At 40.6% G+C, this 22,085-nt stretch overlaps 1 protein-coding gene across 1 annotated transcript in view; it reads left to right on the top strand.

Annotated features, from left to right (window-relative positions):
- The first annotated feature begins 5,000 nt into the window (after positions 1 to 5,000).
- brinp3a.2 (bone morphogenetic protein/retinoic acid inducible neural-specific 3a, tandem duplicate 2) overlaps positions 5,001 to 22,085 on the top strand; it is a 62,289-nt gene continuing 45,204 nt past the window's right edge. The window contains exons 1-2 of the mRNA XM_023268630.3: positions 5,001 to 5,783; positions 19,067 to 19,451. Of these exons, the coding sequence (XP_023124398.1) occupies positions 19,231 to 19,451 (221 nt within the window). The 5' untranslated portion in view covers positions 5,001 to 5,783; positions 19,067 to 19,230. The remainder of the gene's footprint in view (positions 5,784 to 19,066; positions 19,452 to 22,085) is intronic.

The following is a 22,085-nucleotide window of genomic DNA, read 5'->3' as shown; positions in this document are numbered from 1 at the left end:
CCCACCTTTTTATCCAGTTCTGAGTCATCATGAACTCACAAACTCAAGCAGCTAAGTCAGTTAAGCCTGTGAGGGTTGCTGCTTTGCGATTGGGATTGGGCCAACATCTGCTTTTTTTTTTCTGTTTCACTTTCCATGCCTGGCTGGAAGCCTTATTTCTATTGGCCACATGGGTATTTGGTACAGCACACAATGGTTAAAGTTCAACTAATTTGAACTTTGGCTGTGGAGCAGCAGCTCATTGGGTGGTGCTTGACACAGCAGCAAATGGTTGTGATGTGGCACAAGCGTTTTGAAGTAACTACATTCAGAGACAAGCCATGTTGTGGTTGTATTCTGTGTGAAAGCTTCTTATTATGACTTTATGGTGTTTATATATTTGCATCAGCCACAACATATAGGCTCAACTGCAATCTATCTATTTGTGTGTGTGTGTGTGGAATAAAACCAGGTGCTCTTTAAATAGGCTGCATACAGGTGAATGAAGATGCATCTCAGCCGCACAGCATGAGACTAGCCTTTTGACTTCACCTTCAAGCGCTGATGTAGAGAAGTGGGACATTCCATCCCATGTGTGGAGACAAACTGCTTGTTTGTTTGTTTTTTTTTCTGTCAGTACACACACACCACCCCCAACACGTAATAGTGTTGATATGAGTTCCCTTGTACAGAGACGAGCTCTGACTGTTGTATTGAAAAGAGGGGGCTGTGTGTGCTGGGATGGCCATGGGGGAGTTTTCGCTTTCATCAACGAGGTCAGCCTCTCAGCAAGAGCTTGTTGCTGCCTAGTAGTTTATCCGCAATATATCATAGGTGATGGATGGGTAATGGAGAAGCCATAGCCTTCTCATTCAAGGCACTATATCATTTCTGATAAATCTTCAAGCTATCTGTTCATTGGGTTCAGTGATAGGCTTCCTCTACGGCATCATACTCGAGGTACAAAGGTACACTGATTTATCCATATCTGGTCTCTCAATTTCCCAGTTTCTGTCTGAAACAGAGTTGACTGATAAAGCCTGCACTGCTAAAATATATGTAACTACACAGATGGACACCAGCTGCACTTCAGATTATAATTATTATTTTTTATTCTTTTAATGTTTGACGCTTTTTACTAGAGTTGCTGGAAATGAATATTTAACAGCGACGGCAAGGGATGCAGTGGGACTTCTTTGTCAAATGTTTATCACAGCTCTGCTTTGTTGGCCAATGAAATGCTTAACTGGGGTAGTTGTAAGTTCAGTGGCTAACCTAAGGGCACTTTGATTGTGCTTGATGTTCTTTTTTGAGCTTGTCCAGGGATTTATGCCAACAACTTTATTTGTCACAACTTTACTTCTCTAACAGCGTTCTGCAAATTTGCACTTCCACTTACGACTCCAAACTTTACTAAAGCGTTCTAAGCCTGCAGTGCTTATGGCCACTGTGTGACTGGGTGGATGTTTTCCCAAAGAATCTAACATTGTCTGTCTGAGATTGTGAATGTGATCTGTGTTTACTAAGGGATAGTCAAAGCAGCTTACCTTCCTCATCCCCCACCACAGTTGTGTTATCTATCCCACAATACGACTGAATTAGCCACCACACTGTTAAGCACTGATGCTGCCATGCCATGATAAATATCTTGAATGAAAACACTGATTACTATCTCAGTATTACTGTTCACAAGGTTATCTCACTCTGCTTCTGGTATCAAGTTAATTCTTCTTCTCTTCAGGGTCATCATTAAGCCTTGTATTGGCCATTACACAAAGTGATGTTCATTATATAATAACAACAACAAGCAGGTGCTTTTGGGAACAGGGTAGGATTCTATGAGAAGTTCTGCTAAATTGAAACATTAACCCTGAACAGTCTCATCAAGTCTTTATTTTATGCACTCAACAAGGAGACGTGTCAGCAGGGTGGATCTGGAGATTTTGCTTGGTTTGACAAAAAGGTAAATAATAATGATTGCTACTTGACGTGGTAAAGAAAAGTGAAGAGGAAAAGCAGCTGAATATCCTTTGTGATGAGACACAATGTTGAATATTCCCTCTGAGCAGTTTAAAAGTTCCTTCTGTTCATGAACCTTTTGTCCCAGCTATGCACAGATAAGCATTTTGCACAATAAACAGGAGGATGATACTGCTGCCACTGGCTCATATTCTAATATGGAATCTGTAGTGCAGCAGTAGATAGAAGGTAACACAAGATAGCCTGAGGTAATCTGAATGAAATATGAGGCATATTCATTCCCTGCACCAAATAATCCTGGCTGTTTTAAATATGGAATAGATAACTGCTGGTTTGATGGTATTCTGGGGGAGATGATAGACAGTAAAATGGAGCCAAAATGAATGGACCCCGTCGTTGAACAGACTTAAATTCATTTCGCCGGCCCAGTGGAATGGAGTTATGTGAATCAACTGTCCCTCCATGGCTGCTTGAGGGATTGGAGATGGCTAGGGTCAAATTACAGAGGAGGGGGTTCAGCTTTTGAGAAACTGTGGAGACATTACCTTTAAGAGTTCACAGCAGTCTGACAGGCAGCCAGGCTGATACACCGAGATCTAAAACAGACTGGGGTAAATCCTGTTCTCTATTCCATTTGACACAAATGTGTGATCAAACAGGAATTCCAAGCAATAAAATAATTGCTTTTGCTCTGATTTAAGAACGATTCATTGCTAAAATGGATGTGAAACACCTTTTCAAACAAAACACCATTAGAAAAGGAAGAAAGGCAGCGGAAGAAAAAGGCAAAACATCCCACGTGACACTGCTCTGTCTACTGGAGGGACATTTTCTGCACTCGTGCTGACAGCTACAGAGCTAAAATGAATGTGATGCTCTCCAGACACTCCCAGGTCCTCTAATGAGACTGTGCTTAAGGTGTAAATTAGTTACACTGCCTTGCTCATCACAGACACCAGAGCAGCAAATCCACTGGGTTGCTCCAGTTCCACCAGACATGATGGAGGTCCAATTCATGAACATCACTCATTAATATGCTAATGGAAGTCATTAATGCCTGATAGTGGAATTAATAGAATTACAGTACTTGGCAGGTCGTGGCAAAGAAGAAGAAGAAGGAAGGGACATTATTCCCAACACAGATATGTTCAAGAAGAGAGGTATTTCTGTGTATATTTTTACATATAAAACACAAACTAATGTAGCAATAAGTATGTTCTATATGCTGTTATAATAGAAGACTTGTAGAGACTTAGCCTAGCAAGCATTTATGTGATTTTTAATCAAAAAATTCAACTCAAATGATCTTTGGAGCTCCAAAAAGGGTGCTGGTTATTCAGCACCATGGCCAGCGCCACACCCATGAGCTTATCATCAACAGCAACCTCCGAGCTGGAAGGCTTTAAGACGGGTGATAAATGCTGTTATGCTGTTAAAAAATAAGAGCACTCTTACTAAGACTTACAGACACTTAGCCAAGCAAGCATTTGTGTGATTTTTCTAATCAAAAAAGTTCAACTCAAATGATCCTTGGAGTTCCAAAAAGGGTGCCGGTTATTCAGCACCATGGCCAGCGCCCCACCCGTGAGCCCATCATCAACAGCAACCACTGAGCTGGAAGGCTTTAATACGGATGATAAATGGATTGGGATGGGGGCAACGTTGTCATTTTTTCTAATGCAGCCCACAGATGGATGAATACACTTAAGGAAATGGTTAAATTAATGACATTTTTCTAACAAGTTGTCACTTTTTTGCGCCACCGTTCTGATCGGAATTGACAGTTAGGAATATAAAACGGAGTCTGTGTCACGCTGAATCTGGCACAAATCTCTGCTGGGACGCGACATAAATCAACTTCAGAAGCACGGACAGCTCCAGCACAGCTCAGCATACTAAATGGACACTGAAATACATGGGGAACTGGGTTAATTAGCACCACACTGAGGCTGCTGTGCCCGTAGAATTCCTAGACCTGATTGCTTTCACAGATTAATTTCTGCTGTTTCTGGGTAGATTTACTTTCTATTCTTTAGTCTCAGCAGAACCACGAGGTGACAAATGACCCAGGGATGCCACCCACATTGTGCTGTACATGAAGCAGCTCCCTAAACGTTAGGAACATGTCTCATAGTGTTCTTCATTACATGAAACATGGGGACACTGAACTGAACATCTTGATATTAAAATTCACTTTTATCCACCATGGGCTCAAAAATCCACTTACCCAGAAACATATCCACATCACTGGGGCTTCTAAATTGTATTTCATATGTAATTCACACACTATACTCCTTTTTCTTCCCTCACTGCATATTAATTATTCCTGTGCAGTAGTAAGAGCCAATAAAAGGCAACAGAATCTTCCCTCCTGACCAATTCAAGTCCTACACGGTCCGGCGCTGTTTTTGATCGGTGCAATCTGAGATGGAATCAGGTGACTCGGTTTACAGTTAAACAACGCTGATCCCTGTTGCTGTAATGTGTGCTGTCATAGTCATTATGAAAATGCCAGCATCTATTCATTCACTCAGCGGCTATATCTCTGCTGCACGGTGATTGTAGCAGAGCTGCCTTTGCAGTGCCCCTTAATGACTCATGGTTCATGCATAGGCATGCTCCACAAGACAAAACCAAAGAGGATTACGCATTATGCCCGACACCTTCCCTCTCCTCTAACTAATGTGACAGCTCAGACAGATAAGGACTTAAATGTTGACGTCCTCTCTGGAGGCGCTTTTTGGAGTGGGCCAGCCAAGCAGTTATGGGGGATATTCAATTACTTCCACTGCTCATGTCTTTATAAATAACTGCTGCATTAAAAGAACTATATTAGGGCATAAAGTTAATGACAAGAATGTCATTTCGCTTAGTGCACCCCAGCGCTCTTCATTTAAAGTGAGAAGGAGAGAGGGTGACTGTTAACAAAACGCGCGTTATTATTCTCTCCACGTCGCCTACCTTAGTCTACCCTCCTTTGGCAGCTATTACAGAGGGCTACTTGTGCCTTAAACATGTGACTAAGTGAGAGAGGGGCACAGGGGAGAGCTGAGGCGCCCATGCCTGTTATCTGCTGAGCGCCTACCTACAATTTCTACAGGATCTGGATCCTCCGCTGCTGCGCTCCTCCACAGCGATGCGGAGTAGGCGGGTCAAGTCGGAAAAAACGGCGCTGGGGCGGAATTCGCAACGGGATATTTAACAGTCTTCGTGGGGCGACTGTCCGCGTCCCGGTAGCCGCATTCCGTCGCATCTGTCTGACGCCGGACTCCGGCGGTTTGTGTCTGAAAGAATTGCGCCAAGGCGCCTTTTTAATCTTCTGATCATCAGCTTCTTTGCGCTCCGTGAGTCTCTCTCCACCTCCTCTCTCCTCCTCCTCCTCGGCTCTTCTCTTGACTACATCTCCTGCCGGATGATTTCATTTTGTAAAGTCATTATCCCCAGAAAGGTCAAAGCTTCTCCTTCTAGGAACGCAGAATTACTCTGGGATAAGCCGACTGTCACCCCAAGCGCATCCCGACCGCTTCCTCAAAGTTTCTCACTGGTGTAGAACCGTGCGTCGGATTTGTCCGGAGCAGCCTTCCTCACCAATCACTTTTACCTCTTTTCGGATCCCTGAGTGTGTACGGGTGTTTTTTTTTTTTTTTTTTTTTTTTTGGAGTGCTGTTTCTGTTTTTTTCTTTTCTTTTCTCCACGGAGTTCCTACTGAGCCCCGACAAACTGTGAAATGAGTTTCTCTCCAATTTCGGCAATTGAGAGCCATCGAGATTCAGACAGAAAATGGGAAATACTGAGTTAAACTTTATCTGCTGTTCCAAACCGCGGTGAGTTCCTGCAATTCTGCTGTTTTGTCTGATCTGTGTGAATATAAAGAATCCCGTACAATGTAAAGCATCTCCCCTTTGATGCCTGTTTCCTGTAAAATAACCGCACATCGTCGTTGTATTTGATCTGATGAGACTTTAAATCTGCTATCTGTGAAATGTCGTCTGAGGCTTGACCACAATGTAAGCAAAAACTCTCTCACACGCACACATTTGCGCGAACATGACTCCGGCTCCACACCTGCGCATGGCACAGACACACACACACACACACACACACACACACACACACACACACACACACATCTACTGCATCTACCAGGAAAGTATACACAATATTGCTTTTCATGCCTTGTCAGTATATACATGAGCACAATCACACTCATCTCCTCCCCTTCTCTCTGCCTGTCTCCTCCCCCCTCCTCACCCACACTGCCACCCTTTATCTGGCTCTCCAACAAACATCTCTAATCTATATTCCTTAGGGTGTATTGGCATTCTCGCCTGTGGAGGATCAGATCTCTAACACTGATCTGTGCACGGAGCATAGTTGGCCAAGCGTCAGCGGGGCAAAAAACCTAACTCAGCCTGGCCAAAAGAAGAAAAAAAAAATGAAAAAATGAAAAAAGAGAAAGTCCCACTGATTTCATAATTATACATTTCACCCTCAAGCATCACCCTCAAAGAAGGCACATGAGTCAGGGCAGCCTTATGGGATGTCAGTGGAGGCTGTGATAATGAGCCAAATGCCCTCGAAGAAGATAAATAACGTTTAAAATGCAACCATACCGGCCCAAGGGCATGCTGGCATAGGTGCTGTTTGCAGTATCTTAAATTTAACTTTATATTAAACCAGAGTGAAAAAAAAGAACCCTCTCCAGTGGCAGGCAGGTTGTTTTGTAGCCGAGCTTTACGGTGGAGAAAACAGTGAATCACTGCTGTAATTCTCATTGCCACTTGCCAGTGTTAGGCAGAAGTGCCAAAGCCTCAGAGTGTTTATAGGGCCACAACAGGGCCACTGTTCAGCAGTGTCCTCATCTATCCTGGGAGACTGGTGAACCCGACCGTGTCCAGGCCTGAAAGGCACACTGTCTCCCCTTATGAAAAGAGAGATTTCTCTCTTTGTGTCGGTCACCTGGTTCACAAAGAAAGAACTTAACAGCTCAACACATCCCCTGATTTTACATTTTCTTACTTTTTAAACGTGTGTCCCAGCTCCGCTTGTGTATTTGCTTGTTGTTGATGGCAAGAGCAGCTGCCTGTGATGGACGTATACTTGAGAGGAGACAAATTGAGCTTGAGAAACACTTTTGCAGGCCAACTGTGACCTAGCGTTGGACCATCTATAGGCTCCTAGAGTAACGTCAGCAGGAGGAATTACATGCTGGAGAGGACTCCTTGTTCTGAGAGTTCACTGCTTGGTGGCTGATGGGGCCGGATGCGGCATCAGTCGTAGGTGTGACGGCTGAAGAGAGGAGAGAGAGGAGGGAGGAAACGAAGAGGAACTCTGCCATCCTCCTCCCACAGCCACTGCAAGCACACCAAAGGAGAATGAAAAGAGCGTGGAGTAAATGCAGTTAGTGCGATGCAACATGGTTCTCTGTTGCTTATTTTCAGGGAGATGGATGGATGGGTTTGGGGGCTAGAATGCTAACAAGTGTTCAGCTTGATGAACAAAAGCCCTTGCTGTCTGAAATACCACTGCAGTAGATTTGATCATAATTGATATTTGCTTGGAAGTGGGGAGATGGAATTGAGAAGTAAAAATTAAGTCTGAAAATAAGGAGAAGAACCGAGGGAAGAAATGAGAAGGATAAAAGGGAGAGAAAGACTGGCTGTGCAGGTTTAGGTGCTATTTCGGGGTCAAGTTTTGCCGGATCTGTTCCATATCCACAGCCCCTTATTTTATGATAATGAGCTAACAAACGAGTTTTACTTCAATCTAAAATGATGGAGAAGAGCCTCTGTAGGGAGAGAGGGCAAAAGCGGGAAAGATGAGAGCAAAGCAAAAGAGGAGAAAATCATAAAAAGAGGGGGGGGGAAAAAGTCTCATTGAGGGATTTGAGACTGACTTGGGCGTTAAAATAGAATCTCTCAGATTAAGACCGACTGGGGCATTGAGCCAAAATCTCTCTCTGAGGCAACTGGTAATTGAATGTTGAGTCTGAACATATTCTGTGGAAGTACACAACGGACAGACACAAGACTGCTCTTACAGCAAATTTGCAGTCAGTCACTAACAGCAGTGTGCTCGGTTTCACATTCTGCTTTGCAAATCAAGTGCAGACTTTTTCTTTCTAATTAAAATAGACAGACGCCAGGGATGGACAGAACACTGCACTGACTAAGACTGAACACATTTAAGTCGAGAAGAAATTGTGAGCTTGTGATTTTATCCATCACCTTGCCTGTGAAGCAAAAGAAGTATGAACTGCGGCATCTAAATTGCTCCATTTACTGCTATTCACGTGGTCAGAGTAGCAAACAAACAAAAACACAGACAGAGCAGCGAGAAAGGAATCTGTCCCTTTAATTTAAGAGCAACCTTTGTCCCTGTTTGTACAAGGCCAACAGCAGAAGAGATCTATTTATGTTTTACTGTGATTTATAGGAGCTTCCTTCTCCGTATGTCCGTGATATGCAGCCGTATAAAAGCCTGCAAGGGAGAAGTTTACAGTCTGAGGAGCAATTATAAAGGTGACTTTTCCCCTGTTTGCTTTCAACTTTAGCTTTTATGCACAATGGTTTAAAATGATTTACAATATGGCGGCAGATTAAAACTCACACGCTCACTTTGAACTCTCTAAAACCTACAAACACACACACAGACTGCTGGCAGAATAAGCAATTGAATTCACAGAAACAATTAATCTCATATTGCCACCAAGGACAGCACACACGCACAATCTGTATGCTGACAAACACGAACACAAAAGCTCTCTGTCTGTGCTAACATAATTAAATTGATAGCCGACACTCAAAACTCCAGGTTTGCTTTGAAATAATTTGAAGGGGCTTTAAGACTTGAGAAGCAACTTTCTTTGCATAATGATGTGAGACGGTGAAGTCAGTGTTTGAGGTTACTGGGCTCATTGCTATCCTTCTTTCATAATGAATTGTAACTGTATTAAACAAAGAGGTTGCTGTTTTTCTTCTCACTTTATTGCTTTTTCCAGACAAATTTCTATCCTACTTTGTTGGACTGACATGTTTCCATGTTGGCCTGGAAGGTGCCTGCAGTCGAGTTTATTTTAATCTTTGTATTTTCTCAGTAGTCGTAGAGAGATTGAACTAGATATTACAAAAAATATAGATTCTTGAGGACAGTCTTTAAACAGAACCGCACACTGTGTCACTGCAAAGCCCCTCAGTGCATGTATGGCAATACCACCGGCTGGTTTATTGGTTTATCTGCTCTCTGACTCCACAGTTGATCAGCCGCCTTCGTCTCATTATAGAGAATATAATGAATATTTGTTCAGTTTTGACTGTTAGAATTTCTGTTTAATAGTAGCAACCATGCTGAGCAAACAGATCTTTAGTTCACAATGCAATTCCTCGGTTATTCTTAACTCTGATGTCGTGTTTGGGCATCTGGGCACCCCAGTCTCTCTTTAACAGTAAAACTGAGCCTCGCATTCTTTATCAGATTGATACTTCATCCTCCTATTACCTTCATATTAACTAACATCTTTTATCCTTGGGGTCAGTTTGACTCCAGCAATTTAAACCTCTAGGAAATTATTAGAATTAAGCTTGTTTCCCAGATTTATGTGTCAGGTACTTTATGTCTTTTTGTTGACTACTAAGTAGACCTTTCAATAAAACATCTCCCCACCCAGTCCCATTACACGTCTGGAATACTTGATATGTGACTATGGAGACATCTGCAGATCACAATAAAATCTCACTGACTGACCTAAAATTTGAAAGAGATATCTTTTTAGTGATTTAATGGATTTATATTTTTTTCAAAGTACATATTTTTGTTTTCTATAACATTTGGAATGAAAAAAACTATTTCTATTTTCAAGAACAGTTACATGTATTATGTTCGGAGTCAACTTGCCCCCAGGAAAAACCAACACAATTTTAAAGGGCCCTAAAGCTGTTTAAAGATTATAAAATTGCATGTTATAATGAACTCAATATCATCCAAAACAACCAAAACTAAATTATGTAACATGTTGATATTTCTTATATGTCTTCTACAGCTAAAAGCCTGGAGTCATATTGACCCTAAGAACACTGATACGTACAACTTGTGTACAGGACATTGGAAACATATCATCATGTTAATTTTATATTTATGCATTAAATTAGGAAAAGTCATTAAACATGAAGAAAAAAAAAGATGTCAGTTATTTATTTAGAGACGTTAAGCATTAAATCAGATCAAATTTACCCCAAAGATAATAGTAGGGTTAATGATTTCACTAATTTTATGGGAATTGCTATTTAACATGATTTGAAACTAAGGACTAATGTTTCAAGAATTCACCTGTATTACTTCTGTGCTGCCTCTCAGAGACCGCATGGTTAAGAACAATGGATTTTCATATGCTCTATAGCTGTAATTACTGGCAATAGTGCTTTTTCTCAGTGGTGCCCCTCACAAATCCCTAATAAGTTTGTCTGGATTGCTGTTTTATATCTGTTTGTCTGTAGAAGACCTAACATGGAGTTATTCCTATCTGGGCTCTAAGTGATCCAAAGTACAGCATCTTGTTTCTAAATTAATTAAATGTAATGCTTGATGCATTGGGGATATATTAACAGTGATACATATTTTCCTTTTTACTGTGACGTCCAACAAACAGGAAAACCCATTTTTGGGGACATATGGATGACCACTACAGTACTTTGATACATAATGAGTTTTAACATGCCCATAGAGGGGGGAAAAAAAGGTATATTTAAATGTTAAAAAAAAGATTAACAAAGTCTGTTTCAACAAACACAAGAGCAAAGGAAGCTACAAAATAACTATAACTCTGTCTACACTGGTCTACATGATTATAGCAGCAGCTCATGTAAATAAGCTTCCTTCCTTAGGACTCCACCAAAATGTATTTACATAACAAGAGGATTATAAGAGATAAAGCATATTGCAGCTAAAATGCACTGCATCAAAGTTTAAGTCGGAATTTACAGTGATTAAAGGAATTATTAAAAATAAATAAATAAAAGCAGGCATGAAATGGGTTTGCTGCGTCCACTTATTAAATCTCAATTTGGAGTCGAAGAGCACCGTGCCTTACTTTGAAGAAATATATCTTGAGTCGGTTGTAGGAAAGTTTCTGTTCGGGAACATTCCATCACTAAATTAGATTCACTACGTCCCAGAAGACTCAAAAGTAAATTTAGGAGTCGATAGAACAACACCTACACAGCAGTATGAGCTAAAAAACACACCTTCACTATATATATGCTATGATTTGACCTTCCCCACAGCAGCCTGGCACTGCTGCTCTTGTATTATTGCTTTGAGTCTTCATGTCTAGGACTTATAAACGCATGTTTGTAGATCTGTAAATGTGTGTGTTTATCATTGTTCATGTAAGCACTTTCATAGTGACATTTTTTTTGTCTTTGATGTCTTCGTGAGGACACCATGGGAGCTCATCCTTTGTATTTGTTAGTAAGACAGCCGGATGAGTGCAACTGGCAGTCATATTATAATTTCACAAAGGCTGTGTTTTACCCCCGGCGCTTGTATGAGAGGTATTGTTGACAGTTGTAGGAGAGAAGATAACTGGGTTAATTAGGGCCAAAAACCTCATTAGTCAGCATGGAAGGGAAGATGTAAAGTTTATCAGTTCCTGTTTTCCTACTTTGAGGATGGTTTTAGGGCTGGCTTGCAGACAAGTTACAAAGTGGATCCTGTTGAAGAAATTCTAATGAAATATTTTAATCAAACCCCCCTCCTCCCCTCCATCTCCCTTTCTACCATTGTTTTCCTTCAGATGTGTTTAAAGTGTGACATACTACAAAATGAGACTCATTTCAATTTGCATCTTTGCTGTGCCAACAAAGAGGATCTGCAGTGGTGAGTGTTCCAGTCATGGACATGGACACATTTTGTGAGACGCCACATGCACACACACACACTCACATACATACATTTACGCACACATATGGCTCATTCAGGTGACCATTGCAGCTCTGGCATCGTACAATAAGCGAGCAGATGTTTAGGGATTGAATGATCCATTTTGTCCTGGTCTCCAATGAGAACGGCTGCTAAAATTCTCAAGAAAGATTAGGCTTGGGAGTTCCCACATCTCATCAAGCTTACTGTATCCTTCAAAAGACAGGGTGAGAGTCAAGATCCAACACTGCGGCCAGTAGCCAGGCTTGTATCTCAGGAGAAAACATGTAATTTTGGCTGTTACACAAAGTTACTGGAAGTGGTGCAGTGCAGCCTGAAAGACGTGCTCCGAAATCTTGTGGAGACGGATAAATCTATTCATCATTAGGAAAAGCCCAATAAAGAATCTGTTTTGGGATGCTCTCTTTTGCAAAATCAATTGAAATATTAACTCAAAGTGGCAATTTTGTTAATTTAGCTCAAGAAGTCTGTGAATCAATCAGCCACTCTCAAAACAAGCTATGAAAAGTGTCAAGAATACCAGCAATCGTGGCTCCTCTCAAATTATGTCTTTATTAAGTGAAAAATTTGCAAATATTTTCAGATTTATCTGCTGTATCATTGGAGGACGCAATCCTACAAAAAACAAAAAAAAAACATCTTTCTGTTATATGAAAGCCTCCCTCTTCGTTATTCAGAAGAAAAATGGGGAAAAAAATCCAGACAGCTGTCATTTTCTCACAGATGTTCCAAATAGCTGGAGGACACTATGCACGTCACAGCTAAATGTAACCACCAGTGGTGCTCGTAATGAAAAATACCTTTGACTCACTGTTTCATCATTCAATTGACTTTTTTTTTTTTTTAACCATCATGCCTTAAGGAAGTACCATCTTGAGATATGACTAAGTTATGGGCATGCTTTCAAGTTTGCTTGACTGGTGCTCTTCCAGGATAGACGTCTGTTTTTATCCTTTGAGAACTACAGCCTTTCTTAGGAGGTGAGGTGCTGTGTCGAGTTGGTCTTGCTTGTAGTTGACACGAGGTGCTTAATAGGCGTCCACAGAAGTATAAATAGAATTTCTGATGAATGATACATCTACATGAGCCCCGGGGTTAGGGTTTGATAGCAGGGATTGAAGCTGAATCATTCAAATGATGAAGTGGATCTGTTTATGTTTGTTTTGCAACAATTTTAAGTAACAAAGGCTTAGGGGCTTAAAGTCAAAACTGACATTCAGATATTAAAAAAAGGAGCCAGAGCAGATTAAATATTTGCCATTTAGATATATTAGATAAATCCCCAGATCCTATTAGTACTTGATAAATCTGCTATATATTTCGTAGAGTCAGTGCCACTGTTTATTGTTAATGGAAGAAGTGGTGAAGCTTTAATGCAGCAAAGTCAGGGAGTTTAAGGTAGTATATGGGTGTTTAAGATATCAGCAATTCAGAGAATACAGATGCAAACCTTTGTTTCCTTCACATAACCACATTATTTCCTTAATCTTGCTTCTTTTAGTTGCCCAACATAGCTTACTTGTAATATTCTCACAACATATCCCAGCCTTCACCAATATGTAGCTGTCACCCAGAGATAAGATAGAACAAAGTAATGTTCAAAACATTCATATTGAACGCCAAAATGCATTGCCATTCAATGTAATCTGTGCTTTGCAGAATCACAATAAGCCTACCTGCATGTTTTAACACTGAAAGTGTGGGAGCAAGGAAAAATAACAATTTGATATTAGAAGCCGCTGCACTCAGAAGCCAACAAATCCAGGTGTTTTCACAGCGCGAGGATCTGATCGAAATGAAATTGCGCTCACTCTTTGGACTTACTAGCATCCAACAACTTTTGTAGACCATATCGAGGCATACCAGGTAGAAATAGCTTATCTGTGGTTGTAGAGGATGGTTTACTCTAAGTATCTAGAGGAATTTATTTTAAAATGATCTCAGAGCTGTATATAAAACTGCATGTTTTAGTCATAAAGTGAATAGCAAAAGAAAAAAATAGACTGCATGTATCCTATCACACTTAGCTGTGCCATTGATCCACTGAGCTTTCGGGTCAAGTAATGACAGAACATTAAACCTTGCATATGATGGGAGTCATCACGGATGACTTGTTAAGTATTTTTGTAGAGGAAATATTTGATATTCAGTGGCGCTTACTGAATATAGCCTGTCATTATGATGGGCAGTGGGCGTAAAAATGTTGTAGATTTGATCCACTGTTGGCTGTACTTCACTCGAATGGCCATTTGTTTAACACCCTCCTCTCTCTATTGAACTGGCAGAACAAAACTGACTTCCAAATGGATATTTCTTCCCTGCAGAAATAAACAGGACCTTGTCATAGGTGTCATTTCAAAGATAAATTGCAATCTCTTTGCTTTCTCGCTACTCAAAGGAACATTATGTCTCTTGTGCAAATGTGTGGCACATTTTTTAAACGTATGAAAAACAATTGCGTGTCATATGACAAGGCTGAAGTTATTGTGCATGGGGACACATGCTGACTGCCAATTCCACCGGAGAGCCGTTCTAAACCTTGAGGGCCTCATAACAGATGTTTTCAAGGATGGAAAAAAAAAATGGTTATAATAGCAGATACTGTTTTTTTTCCCCTCAAAATTCTAATTACCTCTGTGCTTAGAGAAAAAGTCTAGCAATGTGTTTATAATGTGTAGAAAGATTATGACAAAATACTGAAACGACAGTCACTTGATTGCTTAAATAAACATAAGTAAATGGTGAATAATTGGTAAAGGGTTGCCTTTGCTATAGGATGCCACGTCTTGCCTTTTTTTTTCTTATTTTCTCCTCTTCATTTGCCTATTCAGGCAAATCTTCATTATATTCATGTGTGGGAAAATCTATTCCCCCCATCATTTGCACTCTTATCACAATTCCATTGAGAGGACGTCACGGGAACAAACAGAGCTTTCATTTTATACAGAGGTTCCAAACAGCCCAGGGCTATTGCTGGCCCACGTTGTGCGAAATCATATTTGAGTGGATCTGCTGGAGCCCCGGTGCTTGACTACTGCTCCAAATGAAAATTCTTTCCTGCTGTATTACAGAACATCTGATTTGTTGTTTCTAGATTATGTGGAAGCTTTCCTGCCTCAAGGAGGAGCATTTTTAACACTGTCTGATGAAAAGATGTGTTTACATAAGGTTGAAAATGATGACATAATGTTCCTGTGAATAAAAAAAACAAACAAACAACATATATCTGATATCATCCAGGCGGCTGATGACAAAGGCTTAGTGGACGGCTTTGTTTGGGTGATAATGTGATTTTCGAGGCCTGCGCAAACCTGTCTGAAAACAATACATGTTTGCAGACAGGGCTGCAACAGCAAATGTGTAAAACATTGAGACTCCAAACTGGGTTTTAGAGGTATTTGAGAACGCAGAGGAGGTAAAGAGTGGGTTGTTTGCAGAAGAAGAGACACAAGGAAGAGACAAAGGAGTCTGATAGACAGAAGAAGAGAGAAAGTGAGGTACGGAGAACAGGGAGAGGCTGGTGTTCTCATGCATCAGCAATTTGGACAGCTGCCTGTTGGATGATAGGATTAAAGAGTCTTTTAATATGACCTCTGCACTCTATTTTGATATTAACATGCCACACACTCCCCTCTGAGCAAGGTCACTATATACACTACATGCACCATGTAAAGCAAGGCTGTATTTCACCTGTAACGCCTAGTCAAAGCCGAGGCCAGCGGTGGGTTTTGATTCAGCTAACAAAACTGTGCTTGTAGTTTGTCCCTGGGCCAGTTTTTTTTTTTTTTTTAACAGCAGCAGAGAGTCATTGTCATACATTATCATACAGCGACTTATCCTCAAACATGGTGCTATAAGATAAGTCAGATTGTGACAAAGGGTGACTGCGCTCACTGTGTGGCCCTTTTTTCCTGCTGAAGGAACAGGGATGGAGAAAGAAAAGTGAAAAGCTCAAGCTCAAACAAAAAGCATGGCAGAAGATAACAAAAATGCTAGGAAGACAGAGATTTCTCTGCCTTAGTGCAAATAAACTATTCAGCAGTGCTGGGATGAGAGCAGAAAATGCTAAAGGACTCGCTCACAGTTTAACTACATCAACAATAAAAGGAGTTACAAGAGAATATGGTAGAATTTGCTCCATGACAATGCTGGGTAACGTTATCTCCACTTGTACTTTATTTGTAACAACACTGCTCAGTACTGAATCACATTTATGATAATTTTTTACTTAATGTACATGAGACCAAGCATCATGTATGAATATGAAACTGCAGACTTGAGAGTGGAGACTTTGATCTGGGTCAGTTTTTCTGGCCTTCTTTTCTGTTCGTTGTTCCCAGTAAGCAAGTCTGGCAAATGGTAAAGCAGTGACACCTAAAGAGTGAGAATTATTATTTCTAATCCACCTCATCAGGTTTCAGTGCAGAGCCACAGCTGGGCGAAGTTCACCTCCCTCTCATAAAGCTCTGTCTCCATCAGCTGCTTCTGCAGAGCCCCTCTTCTCCACATCTACAGATTGCAGCATAAATTAACAGGACAGGTTTTTGATGCTTGACCATGTCTGCTTCGGTTCCCTGAAAGAGGGATTTCAGAGGCCGAAACTCTAATCACAGAATTCGATGTTCAATATGTGCTCCGTTCTCTCATTAAGAGCGAAGAAACTATGTTGGCTGGAGTCGTCGAGTGAGTTGTCTTTTCCTAGCAGGTTTTATTAATATTAAGGTTGGCTCCCAGTTGTAGGATTTGAGACCCGATTCAGAATTCTGACTTTCAACTTGTCTCCCTAAAGACTAGATTTCACACAAGGCTTGAAAGCGCAGCAATTCATTCTCAAGTAAAACTAGGGACTCATTCCTTAAATTTTGGCAGTGCACTCTAAAAACTTCTCGGGACTGCGTAAGAAAAAAGAAAATCTATGAAATTCCTGAACAGCTTGTTGTAAGAGTTGTAACCTAACTTGGATTTTCCTTTAAGGGCTTTAGACACGATAGGCGACCTGCTCTGATAGTGGACTCTATAATGGACTTGCTTTTGGGACTTGGACTTAGGAACACAACTTGCGTCTTTCCAAAAAGTAGATGACTCATATTAAAAATACATGCTAAAAAACTGCACATACAAGTGTTAAAACATATTATAATTCAATTAATTGCGCAGTAGCACGCAAAGATAGTCTCCATACACACACACTGGGGTCCAACAGGCCGAGTCTGGGGAACAACGACAGCGAAGTCAAATTGAAATCAATTTCCAAATCGCCAGCTCATCTCATCTCATTAAAACTGCTAAATTAAAGTCCTCCGGCATGCTTAACTTTCAATAATTAACCCCCGTGTCTATCTTTTTTCCGTGTACGAGCATGTGATGGTATTCGATACAGCGTTTTAACCCTGGTTTTTTTGCTCCCTCCATCCACCTCCAGATGTTGCGCGTTCTCCCCACGCTGTCAGCTGTGTTGTCTGAGAGTAGTGATTTTTCAAACCCGCACACCCACACACGGTCATATGGCTGAGTTAACTTGACAGATTGTCATCAGAATACTGTAATGGGACTCAACACCCCCCCCTCAACACAGACACACAGACACACACACACACACACACACACACACACACACACACACAACAAGAGTGTGTCACTGTGGGAGAGATGATTGACAGGGTTTGAAATGGTGATAGAGACTAATGTGAGCTCTGGACAACAGTCTGAACAGCAGGTAGTCTGATAAATCACAGTAACCAAGACTTTTCATTTTAGCAACAAAGCAGTGTGTGTGTGTGTCCTTGATTTGCACAAACGTATAACTCTTAATAGATCTGTTGCAGTGTTACAGTACAAGTGTTTAAGTATGATGAGTATAATTTTGAAAACAGCAGCACAGCAATTATCCGCCAAGTTAAAGGGATGCATTCACAAATAGAATCAGAACTCTCCCCAGTTCAGAAGCATAAACCTCCGTGCCAAACTTTTGTGTCAGAGTATCTCAGTAAATCACAAAGCGAGGCTGCAACAGAAATTTAGAACTTCGCTAATCAAGTCTGCGAAACTTTTTTTTCCCCCTTTCTGCCCGTATTAAGTTCTTGTCTATTGTATGAAAATCCCAATTCCCTGGAAGCAATGAATGCGATGAATCATAACAATAGTGAAATGTTTAAAAAAAATAAATAAATAAAAAAAAATAGAGCCGAATGGTTCTCTCTCTCCCCAAAGGAAGATGGATTCATTACACGTTGCAGTGCCTTTTACTTAAAAGTGCTGTGATTTATTTATTAATTTCTCTCTCCTTTTTTTTTTTAGATTTAACGTTTCTTTTCACTATCCTAGGCAATTTAATGTAGAGTAGGAGTGCAACTGATTATTGTATTTTCCTTTATTATTGGTCAACCTTTCATTCACCTTTACTTTTGCACCATCTATGAATTTAAATGTCTTGTAGAATCCCCATAACAGCAAAAATACACTACCAGTCAAAAGTTTGGACACACCTTCTCATTCAATGCTTTTTATTTATTTATGTTAGTTTCTACATTGTAGATTAATACTGAAGATATTTTGAGTTTTTTTGTTTACAACATAATTCCATATGTATTCTTTTATAATTGTGTTGTCTTCAGTGTTTATCTATAATGTATGAAATAATCAAAAAACATTGAATGAGAAGATGTGCCCAAACTTTTGATCCACTTAGTGCATGTTCACTACTTAGTAGTGTATGTCCATCACAATTCCTCACTAGAAGCACATCATGTAATTTATTTTGATTTTAAATTTAGATTATTAAAGAGCTTCTAAAAAGAACACTTTATTTATTGATATAGTGTCATCGTAAAGCCCCTTTCTTCTTGTTTTATTCAAACAACGATCCAGAACCTACAAAAAAAATAGCTGACAGATATGCAAATGCAGAGAAAAGCAGCAAAACCTCACAAGCTGAAATTAGTCCTCGTTTGGCATTTTTCCTCCATGAATTACTCGAACAATCAATTCTTGCGACAGAATGTCTGTGTAATGAAACACATTTCAACAACTGAACATTCAAGCGGCTACATCTTGCTGCTGCACAGTGCTGTCTTTGCTCGTTCGTCTCTGTGTTTGTTGTTGACTGTCCTCCGTGTAGGATGTGGGTGTTTGTTTATATTCTTCACTCTGCTCGTCTGTGTTTTTTCTTTAGGTGTTCGGGGGGCGTTGAGGTGATGCAGGTCCCCCGGTCATCCCAGTGGAGGAGCCAGTTAATGATGAGTGTCTCTGGCTGCTGAACGCCCCCCTCCCACCGCCACCACCACCACCACCACCACCACCACCACCCTCGTCCCTCCTCCCCTCCCTCCATCTCTGATGGCTCTATGGGGCGTCGTCAGCCTCAGCCTTCACTGCTGGGTGTGTTTACGGTCCGGTGTAACGGCAACGGCGGCGACAGCCAGCCTCCCCAATGACAAACCCGGGGGACCTCTGGACTGGCTCCTGTCTGATAAGGGGCCCTTCCATCACTCCCCTGAGTACATCGACTTTGTGGAGAAGAACCGGCAAGGCTTCTCCACCAGATACAAGATATATAGGTGAGTCGCTGCTGCAGGATGAAGAGGCTCTTTACACTGTGTTTACTAATGCCAAGTTATTACTCAGCCTCCATTATATGCATGACAAATCTCCCAGCAGTCGCATCAAATAGTCTCCGTGGTTGTCCTTTGAAAGGCTGGCTGCGTGTAAATAAAGGCCACATATCAATATGTAAATGTGTTTACATATTAAGATTCGTATAACTCCCAGTCACAGTATTGTGTCCTTAACCACAGGCTACACAATGCCCTTGTAAAACTGAAACATTTTGTTTTATGCTTTAGGGTCTGTACAATTTAGAAGTGTATTTGTGAAATGTCAACTTTCAATCCAATTAGTAGAGCCATGCTAGTTAGCTGTTAACGCCCACTGCTGCCAAAAGGTTCTCCAATATAGCTAATATTGGATGCTGACTGCAATTATCTACTGTAATTTCAATGAAATCACTCTCATTGTGAGGTTTATAAAATGATTTTGGAAGAATTAGTCTACATAAAGGACAAATATCAAAGTTCAGCATCATTCTGTAGTATGAAAAGAGTAAATGTTATTTAAAACATCGTATTTCTCATTGGTACCACAAAGCAAGAGTAATAATAAGAGAAAAATTTAGATATACAGAAAATGTGAAATGTGAATTTCAGCAACCTCAAAGCCACCTTAAACTTCTTACCTGACATGTACACCACCTGTCAGAAGTTTTAGAACGCCCCAATTTTTCCAGTTTTTTAATTGAAATTCAAATAGTTCAAGTCCAATGCATAGCTTGAAATGGTACCAAGGTAAGTGGTGAACTGCCAGAGGTTAGAAAAAAGGTAAGGCCATCCAAAACTAAAAAAAATGGTACATTTCAGAATTATACAAAATGGTCTTTTTCAGGGAGCAAGAAACGGGTTAACAACTTAAAGCTGTTCTGCAGCATTGGAGGTTGATCAATCCTTGAAAGCTGGTGCTACCAAATCCTACAGGTGTCCCCAATTTTCTTGATTACTTCCAATCCCCTCTGTCTGCATAAAAGTAATGATGGAACACACTGTGGCACCAAACCTTCCTAAACATTATTTGAACAGTATTGTACTGCAGAAAGTAGTTTGTTGCTTTAAAAATGGTGAGGATAGAACAATAGAAGAGAGACAGACCATCATAACACTTAAAAATGTAGGTCTTTCCTACAGAGAAATTGCGAAGAAAGTCAAGGTGTCAGTGAGTACAATTTTCTTCACCATCAAAAGGCACTCAGAAACTCTGACAGGGAGAGATCTGGAAGACCCAAAGCCACAACAGAATCAGAAGACAAGTTTCTGAGAGTCAACAGCTTGGTGATAGGCGACTCACAGGACAACAGCTTCAAGCACAGCTTAATAGCGGTCATAGTAGGAAGTCTCAGTTTCAACTGTGAAGAGAAGACTTGGAGTTGCAGGTTTGGCAGGTCGAGTTACAGCAAGAAAGCCATTGTTAAGACGTCAGAATGAGAAAAAGAGGCTTGCGTGGACCATGGAACAACACCAATTGACTCCTGAAGACTGGAAGAAGGTATTATCGATTGAGGAATCAAAATTTGAAATCTTTGGTTCGTTACGCAGGATTTTTGTACACCGTCGAGTAGGAGAAAGGATGGTTCCTCAGTGTGTGACATCAACTGTCAAACATGGAGGAGGAAGCGTGATGGTCTGGGGATGTTTTGCTGGATCCAGCGTTGGTGACTTGTACAGAGTGAAAGGTACCCTGAACCTAAACAGCTACCCCAGCATTCTGCAGCACCATGCATTAACCTCTGGTATGTTCCTAGTTGGTCAGAGGTTCATCCTATAGCAAGATAATGACCCAAAACATAAATCCAAGCTATGCCAGAACTACCGTAGGAAAAAGAACAGGATGGTAAGCTTGAAAACATGGAGTGGCAGCACAGTCTCCAGACTTAAACCCCATGGAGCTGTATGGGATGAACTCGACAGAAGAGTGAAAGTAAAGCAACCTACAAGTGCCACACATTTATGGGAACTTCTGCAGCAGAGTTGGGAAGAACTTTCTGAAGAATATTTTATTTCCATTGTGGAAAGAATGCCAGGAGTGTTTTCAGCTGTTATATCTGCCAAAGGTGTTACTTTGATGAGTAAAAAATTGAGAATACGTTTTGGTTTCTAAATAGATTTTTTTTAACTTAATTTGTTTATTTGTTCTATGCTTTAACTTCAGAGTACACTGAGACATTAACATGCATAATTTCCAATAAAAAAATGGAAAAATCTGTGTGTTCTAAAACTTTTGACTGGTAGTGTATTACAGCTCTGTAGTGAAAATTAGAATGCTTGCATTGACATGTGCTTCATTTAAAGCAGCTCATGTTCATTTAAAAGATAGAGATGAAGAAAGAAGGGAGTAAACCTTCATCTGCTTTGGTTAAATGAGGTTGCAAATGTACTTCTGTACATCTGTTATCTAATACACTGATTAAAGTTGGAGGATGTGCCAAGGACGTCTTTCTCTCTGTATTCTAATAACATATATTTAAGGTTATCAAAACGTTACTTTTACAGTAATGTTCAAGGCTGCATTTGGGGAAGGTGATTATTACCAGTGCATTTGCTTTCCCATGATCTTTTTTATTCTAACATGAAAATGTCAGGAGGAAA

Source organism: Amphiprion ocellaris, chromosome 2 (genome assembly GCF_022539595.1).
Source record: "Amphiprion ocellaris isolate individual 3 ecotype Okinawa chromosome 2, ASM2253959v1, whole genome shotgun sequence".
NCBI lineage: Eukaryota > Metazoa > Chordata > Actinopteri > Pomacentridae > Amphiprion > Amphiprion ocellaris.
Note: the sequence above shows the minus strand (reverse complement) of the source record. Positions and strands in the feature narration are given on the sequence as shown.